The sequence below is a fragment of the Tupaia chinensis genome, unplaced genomic scaffold (genome assembly GCF_000334495.1).
Source record: "Tupaia chinensis unplaced genomic scaffold, TupChi_1.0 Scaffold000407_4, whole genome shotgun sequence".
In the NCBI taxonomy this organism is placed as follows: Eukaryota; Metazoa; Chordata; class Mammalia; order Scandentia; family Tupaiidae; genus Tupaia; species Tupaia belangeri.
Window position 1 is genome coordinate 1040917 of NW_006159912.1, and position 8731 is coordinate 1049647.

Genomic DNA, 8731 nt, shown 5'->3' on the forward strand with positions numbered 1-8731 from the left:
ATCTTGGGCACGTACGCACATGCGCCCGGCGTGAGTTTAAGCCACCGGGTCCGGGATGTGAATCACGATCAACTACGTGGGAGTCCAGCAACATAGCCATTACGCTAACTGCTGGTTCCCAGACTGATTGAAGCTAGGGATTGATGGTGGTATCAAGACTCTATTGGGGGTACTTACTATCTCTTGGCCCCCCCCATCTCTCTTGCTCGTGGAGGAAATATAAATAAATCACTTTATACAAAAAGGAGAGTCAGGGGCTGTAGAATCAGTTCAGCTTCAAACGCATCCAGTTGTCTTAAAGGTTTTGTCACTGGCTTCCAAGTCTCACTTCTCTATTTTTTTAAAAAATAAGTGTTCATTTCTGTTTCAAGTGTGTGTAAAACTTTGCAATATTACAAGGACTCTAAGTTAGAGTTGCAAAACAAAACCTAGAAGTACGATTCCTGGGACCCTTATCTGACAATCACTTGTCAAGAATTTCCTTGGAAAATACTTAAGAAGCCCATATTCTGTTTTCAGAATGTGGGACCAGTACACTTCCAGCACTTAAGGTCATTCCTGACCAAGGCCTCCCACTAGTCAAGCACTAAATCACTGACAAGCAATAAATTTACTCTCGGTCACTTCTGAATGAGAAGCCCCTAAGGAAGAAAGATTAAAAAAAAGGCAACTGACTGATCCCCTTGCTAGAGACAGCCAGGCAGCCAGAAAGATAGATGGAATAGCTGCCAAACTGGGTGTCAAAAGACAGATTTTATGTACTCCCATTGAGGTTTCTCAGGTCCAGGTTAAATCCAAAGCCCAGGAAGGAAAATACAAACATGCAAAGTCACATGTCAATAGAGTCCTCAAAACTCCCAGCAAAATTATGAAATTATTCCTACTAAGGAAATATAATCACTTTACAGTGTCAGCCAAACACCTCTGAGGTCAAGAACATTCCAAATTTCTTTCGTTGACGCAAATCTCCCACATTTGCTAGTCAGGCATTTCTGGAAATCACTCCTAGGGTAGCATGACTTTATTTAGAAACAGTGACAAAATTTGAAAGGATGTACAGAGGAAGCCATCTAGCCAGACTCTAAGTCCTTTTTCACCATTCATTTGGTGTCCAAATCTGCCCCATTTCCTAATAATAATAAATATTAACTCTCGCTTACTGAGCACCTACCATGATCCGTTCACTTTTCTAAATACTTTATAATTTGTTTAATTCACACAATAATCCCCTAAGGTAACTATGATTATTATACCCACCTCAATCTAGCAGAGTATAGTTGAATAAGTTATCTATGGTATTGAAGCTAGTCAATGGCAGAGCCACCCTCCAAACTCAGCCATCCTGGTCCCAGAGTCTACTCCAGACTCCCTCAGCTAAAGCTCAGCAGAGCAGAGAAGGTCCAAGTTTTCTGGCCTCTACTTGGGCCTTTATTAGATAATTGCAGTTATTCTAGATGAAAACTTAGAGACAAGCAAGTCAGCAAAGGCACTTCTAACCCTATGCACATGACAGACATTACCAATCAAGCACAATACTATCTTCCACTAACCCAAGGCAAGTCCTCAGAGTCTTCTTAAAACACCTATCTGTGCAACCTGTACAAATTAATATGATGGAGGATCATGCAGGAAAAACCAGGAAATAGTCTTTTAATGCCTCCATGTCAGTAGTCAATGCTATATTTCACCACAGTGACCCCATTGAAGACTTCACCTCCTCTTGCACCCTCTCCTTCTAGGGGTCTAGAGCTAAACACAAAGATAAATGTGGGTTCTTGTGTCCACTATCTCGTTTTATATTTTTAGCTATCAGATACCTTGCCTGCAGTGTGTGCTCAGAGACAAAGGATGAACAAGATGGCTGGTTCCCCAAATGTGTTCCATAAGTCCTTGGTGCATGAAGGCCCAAGGGGCTCCTTGCTTGCAAACAGACCCATTCCACTATGGTATAGCAGATGTGTGGAAGTTTGTTTTCATCCCATTTGGAAAAGGGCTTTGGCAGCTGAATAAATAGTTTTAAAATGCACAGGAAGCCAGAATCCACAGAAATGACCCAGTTCTGATATCTCATAACACTAAAATTCTAGTTCATTAAACCTTAGCAGTGAGGCGTTTGTGTGCTATCATTCCTGGCTCACGGACCATTTGGTTCTGAGTGGGAGGGGAGCTGAAGTTTTAGGATCCCTTCTTGACCTCCAAACTCCTGACGACCACCATGTAAACACGGGGACAGAGGAAAGCCCTTAGATCAACTCATCTCCCCAGCCCCGGCTCCTTATTTTTCTCTCCCCTGTAGTTATTAGTTTAATTTCACAACCACATCTTCTGTTCCTTCGCTAGTCTGAGTTCCAGAATAGATGAAAATGGGCCAAGTCCCACCCACTAGTTTACCTCTAACCTCTCAGGATCTGGATCTTAGTCAGCAATCCAGGAACCCTCTTCTTCATGACCTGATCTTGACCCTCCTCCCAGCAAAGGCTTCCCTGGAAGCTCTTACACACTCTCCGCTCCTTTAAAAGTCAGAGGAGCGGAGAGACTGAGATCAACCCAGAAACCTCCAGCTCTCCTCATCACCCTTCACCATGAAGATCTCTGCAGCAATCCTGTGCCTGCTGCTCACAGCCATTTCCTTCAGCTCCCAGGTATTTGCTGAGCCAGGTAAGACTCTTTTTCACCCTATAGAAAAGGAAATTGCCTTCAGAACTATCAGGTCAGAAGACTCTTCAAACTCATCACACACACACTACAAACTCCGCATATTTTTTAAAGTATTATTTATTTTATTTTATTCATTAATACATTAATTTTAATTTGACCAAAGAGTGACACAGGGAGAGTGAGAGAGGGAAAGTGAAAAAGCAAGCCACCAGGTTGGGGACTCAAACTGTGGTCGACCATGTGAGAGTGTCCAGTGCCTTAGCCACCATGCCACCTACTGGTCCCCGAACTCTGCATTTTTAAGAAAGGGTAACAGGACTAATGCATGGGTAAGAAGTCCCAGCCTAAGGGGCCAGCAGATAGTGTGGTGGTTAAAGGTGCTGGATTCCCACATGGCCAACCACGGTTCGAGTCCCAGACCTGGTGGCTTGCTTTCTTGCTTTCCCTTCTCTTTTTCTCTCTCTTTCTCTCTCTCAATCTGGTCAAATTAAGAAATAATAGTAACATGGGGCCAGCAGGTGGCATGATGGGTGGGGTGCTGGACACTCCCACATGGCCGACCATAGTTCAGGTCCTGGACTTGGTGGCTTGCTTTTTCATTCTCTCTCTCTCTCTCTCTTTGTGTGTCTCTCTCTGGTCAAATTAAAGTAAATGAATTAATAAGTAAAATTAAATAGTTCTTAGGGGAAAAAAAGAAGGAATAATAACAAATGGAATTAAATAAATAAATAAATAATTCTTTAAAAAAAAACAACAAAAAGTCCCAGCCTCACATCCAGCCAGTGAACAAGTCAGAACAAGCCACTGAAGCTGGTCTTCACATTCTTTCTCTGATCTAAGCATTAAGAGAGATTCTTTAGATCCAGTTGTCCTGGCATTTGTGCATGGAGTACACAAAAGAAAAGCCATTTTTTACTGTGGGCATGGTGACCATTTTGGCCGCAATGAAAGGAAAAAAAAAAATCTGTTGACTGGAGCTCCAGAATTTTGCTGGACTCCAGGACATCTTTCAGAAACAGGAGTTAAAAGAATGGGATGGAGTCCCAGAGAAATTTTTCAAGGTGACTTACTTTAATTCTGGAAAATTTCTCTAAGAGTTTGCACCTTAACTAATGTTCCCATTAACTGATTGCATGTACCTTCTGAAAATATTGTCCCAATGAGCTAGTGCATGCTGTCGTAACAAACAGTCCCAACTACCAATAGCTTAACAACATGGATTTCATTAACAAAGGTTGACTTCTTACTCCTACAAATGATGGAAGGGATCAGGTTTCTGCTTTAACTATTGAGGATTCTAGACCGAGGGAGCCGCCCTGCTCAGGATCATTGCTGATTATGGTGACAAGGGAAAAGAAAGCTCCCTCGAATCTTGCATACATGACACATTCTGGCTTAGAAATGACACATGTCCCTGCTCTTTATTTATCTGTCAAACTAGTCAATGGCTCCAGCCAAAGAAAAATACTCAAGTACAAGTCTCCCTGTGTCCAGATAGCCGAGATTAGAGACTACTGGTGAACAGTACTGTCTCTATCACACAGCCACATAGCTAGAGACAGAGCTAGAGTTTATCACCCTGGCCAAGTTTTTCCATATTGGTCAGTGGTGACAGGTCCTCACTGTGCAGAGGTTTCCAAGTCAAAGGCAGAGGTATAGGACATTCTCTCACCTCTGATCTTCCCTGAGAAAGAAAGTCTTCAAAATATCTACATGTTGTTAGCGGCTCATACTTTCTGTTCATTTTCCCCCCCAAAATTCAGCTTTCATCCCAACCAGCTGCTGTTTTAATGTGGCCAGTCGGAAGATCTCCATTCAGAAACTGGAGAGCTACAGACAAGTCAGTGGCAGCAAATGTCCTCGCAAAGCTGTGATGTAAGTATACAAATCCCACCTTCCCTGGACCAAAAGTTTTTCTCTAGGGCATAGTCAAGAACTGTGACAAACTTACCTGGAGTCATAGGCTCAGCAAGTCTGATGTCTATAACCCTACGCATGAATGTTCATGACAGGGATCATTCAGTGCCCTGCTCCCTGCCTGGGAGCTTATTCAGGTCATACCAGTTCCTTCAATTCAAGAGCAAAGATATTTTACTGGCCATTGAGAGCAGCAGCTAACCCCACAGTCCCATCCTTTTTCTGTCCCTTTCTTCTCTTCATGGCAACCCCTACTCTCGTTGGCAAATGGTCCTAGAAAGTTTAAAGTCAAATGGGAAGACTTTTCAAGGAGGAGCCTTCTAATTATTCCCCTCTCTCCCATAGCTTCAAGACAAAACTGGGCAAAGAGATCTGTGCTGACCCCCAGGAGAGGTGGGTCCAGGCGTCTGTGAAGTACCTGAACCAAAAACTACAAACTCCAAATCTATAAATGTCCACCTTTCTTAAAAGAGCCTGAACAATGCTTGATTAATTTTCCCTACCTGATATGTGTTCTGAAACGTCATCATTCAAAAAAATCCATTTTATGTAATAATTTTTTTAAAAAAAAGATGGTATGTAAGTTGATGCTTTTAAACTTCTCTTTCCAATGTCAGTTCTTTATAATATGTAAATCTTTGAACAAGCACACTTGACCTCTGTGAGATGCAATTCAAACCCTGCCAAGTGGGGGCAATGTTACCCCTCTCCTCCTTACCTCCCTGGAGCTTTATGAGGGTCATGGCAGAGATCATCAGTTCAAAAATGTTTTTGTATTCTTAGGAAGAATTTATCTTGTGCACCCAAGGTGTGACTCATAATGTTAAATGAAAATAAAAGTTGCTTTAGGAATACATAAACTGTGCATATTTTATTGTGGTAGTTGTATTTGTTTGTGAGAAACCCACACTGAGCTGTAGGGGAGAAAGGAAGCAAAGCAAGTGAGAGGTTTGGCTGTGAGGGTGGGCACTGCATTCTTGACAAAGGATTTTTGGCTTGGCGGGTCTTCACTGACACTCAGGATGAAACTGATGGGAGCAGAAACCCATTTCAGCCCTCTGATTCTGGTCTCCAGCAGTGGTTTCCCAGACTGCAAGTATTGCAGTCACGTATTCGGCAGGAACCTGGCTGCCATTTCTCACCAACTTTATGCTTACCCAGAGTCTTTCCTGTGATTCCAACAGCCGTGTAGTATCCTCCCAGACCCAAATCTTCTGTTCTAAACCCAACTATACAGACATGAGGAAGTCAGAAGAAGCTAAGTGGTCATTGACAAGAGATTTAAATGAAGACTGTACAGGCAGGATGGAACGTAAATGAAGTCTCGTGAAGGGGCAAGTGGAAGTGAGCTTTTAATCTTGAGAGAGGAGAACCAGTAGCATTTGAAAAAAATACCCAGAAGTAAGGACGATCATGATGTGTTGACCAAATGAGGTAGAAGCCCATCAGATGGGATTAGAGTTAGAGTACAGTGGTGAGGAAACTGGGAAAGAAGGTTAAGGCCAGGTTGTCAAGATAGGGCCCTCGTGCTCTATTCAGACAATACTAAGTAAGGTGAATATATTATTCTGATGAGCCAAGTTAGGATGTTTTTGAGAACAAAGGGTAGTACTGTTTGTAATTACTCTGGGACAACAGATATTAATTCACACTCTCAGGCAAACTGAAGCATGTGGTCATCTGTACCATTGTCTCTTGGTATCCATGGGGGATTGGTTCCAGGATTTCTCACAGATAACAAAACCTGGGGGTGCTCAAGTCCCTTATATGAAATGATATAGCATTTGCATATAGCCTACACAATCTTCCTGTATACTTTGACACGTCTGTAGATGATTTATAACACCTAACACAATGCAAATGCTATATAAAATGGTGAGTAACACAGCAGCAGCAGGAGAAGGTGGCCGCCGGTGCTCCGCAGTGGGTGTGGTCCATGGAGCAACTGTGCAGCAAGCAGTTGCCCAAGAAGGAACACGGTTCAGAATCGTTACAGGACATAAATTACTAAGAAACATTGAAAATGTCGCCAAGACAGCTAACAAGGACCGTTTGGTTACAGCATATATAAACATCTTTTTGAAAGCAAGTGTTTCAAGGGTACTGAAAGTATAAGTAAAGTATCTGAGCTAGTGAAAAATGTGAAGCTTAATGAAGATAAACCCAAAGAAACGAAATCTGAAGAGACTCAGGATGAGGGTCCACCAAAATACACAAAATCTATTCTTAAAAAAGGAGATAAAACAACTTTCCCCAAAGGTAAATGTTATTCACTGCTGGTGTACAAGAACACTACAAGACAGGGCTGTTTTTGATACTAATATTCAAACAAGTTCAGAGAAGAAAAAAGTTCCAAGCCTTTAGGTTTTAAGGTTGGTGTAGGCAAAGCTACCAGAGGATGGGATGAGGCACTTCTGACTATGAGCTAAGGAGAAAAGGCTCGACTAGAGATTGAACCAGAAAGGGCTCATGGAAAGAAAGGACAGCCTGATGCCAAAATTCCACCAAAGGCAAAATTCTTTTTTTGAAGTGGAATTAGTGGATATTGATTGAAATAGCAGTTCTTCAGACCTAAAGACATCAACAATAATAAAACTTGGCCTTAAAGAAACTTATGCCACAAATTAGAGCTTGTTACTATTGTAAGGGAAGACTCAACTGGAAAATTCAAGGAGTTAAAATTTGTTCATAACTTATCTCAACTTTTGAAAAATGTAATCCCTTATAAATCCCTAGAGCTTAAAAAAATTTACTACAGCTATGTAAAATATTGGTTGAGATCTGTTTTTCCTTTTACCGCACATTGTAAACTAAAAGGCTCAATAAAAATGTATCTATTGTCTGGAAAAAAAATTTAAAAATAAAATGGTGCTATACTATATTGTTTAGGGAATAATTACAACAAAAGCTTGTACTTTCTCAGTCCAGGGGCACCATCACAGGCTTAACTACAGCAACACCCAGTGTTTTGATCTGTGGTTGGTTGAATCCACAAGTGCAGAACCTGTGGATATGAAGAGCCGACTATAATAATAGGTATCGTTCATCCAGTGGAAAAGAGAAGCACCATGAAGAGGTGCTTTAGGACGAGGAGCTCTGGGCTGGATTGGAGGGGCATGGAGAGGCAGTTAACACACAATGCAATCTACAGGCAAGAGGTAATAGAGAATGGGACCAGAACATTGGTAGATGGGGAGGGGAGAAGGTCATTGCAAGAAGAATGGGTTTGAGCATGGCGCAGTGTTGAATACTGTGGATGGAGAAGCAGGACAAATGACATAGAAACTTTCTGTATTCCAAAAGGTGCCATGTAGACTCGTAAAATGTGCTTTTCTCTATCATTGTTCCCTTATATCACAACTTTACAAACATGAGAGCTTCCAGTCAAGTGGACAGGACCTCCCCAACCTGTATGTTAGTCCAATCAGGATTCCCCTTTGGCAGGTGAAAGCTATCTATTATATCTGTCAGTTATGGGACCCTGTGCTTGAATGCAGAGACCACCCTGCTAAGACCTGCTTGGCTGAACACATTTTTCTGAGTAGGGAACGCTGTGGATTAGAAATAAATGCAATAACAAACATTCAAAGACACACAAGTATAGAAAAGAGAGGATCAGGTGGGTCCAGCTTCTCTGATGGAGAAGTTGTGACCTTGAACTGCCCCAGGTTTATTCTTTTAAAGGGCAGAAAATGGCATGAGAGGAAAGGGAATGCAAAGAGAATGGGGGAAGAGTAAATAGAATGCAAAGCCATTTTTTGTTTATGTAAATTGTCTGATGGTATGAAAATGACTGGCACCATGTAATTTCTCTGATCTTTTTGGGGCAAAATTTGTTAAATTCATGTAGCTTCCTTTATAGCCTCTTACTGCCCTGCAGTATTGGCTATCCGGTATCAGCAACAACAGGAAGACAACCACTAACAACGGGGCAGATAGCGCTTTTGTATGTAAATACTCTCAATAGTCATTGTTAGAGTAGCTCCTGGAAGCACATTTCTGCATGTGTCTAAAGGTCACATCTTGTTTTCTCAGAGTGGTTGCTCTCCACACCACCCATATTCCCAAAGATAGAAAGGGGCACCCAGCAGCTGTAACTGCATGGTCTGAGGCTGCTGATCTGAAGGACCCATGATAACTGGTTATACTGTGTTCA

At 41.9% G+C, this 8731-nt stretch overlaps 1 protein-coding gene and 1 pseudogene across 1 annotated transcript; both read left to right on the forward strand.

Moving 5' to 3' along the window:
• Positions 1 to 2430: 2430 nt before the first annotated feature.
• LOC102470181 (eotaxin) lies at positions 2431 to 5416 on the forward strand. Its single transcript, XM_006154386.3, has 3 exons — positions 2431 to 2658; positions 4422 to 4533; positions 4921 to 5416. Exons 1-3 carry the CDS (start codon positions 2583 to 2585, stop codon positions 5024 to 5026), a joined length of 294 nt encoding a protein of 97 aa, XP_006154448.1. The 5' UTR covers positions 2431 to 2582; the 3' UTR covers positions 5027 to 5416.
• Positions 5417 to 5814: 398 nt separating this feature from the next.
• On the forward strand, positions 5815 to 7128 carry LOC102473423 (peptidyl-prolyl cis-trans isomerase FKBP3 pseudogene; annotated as a pseudogene).
• Positions 7129 to 8731: the final 1603 nt, after the last annotated feature.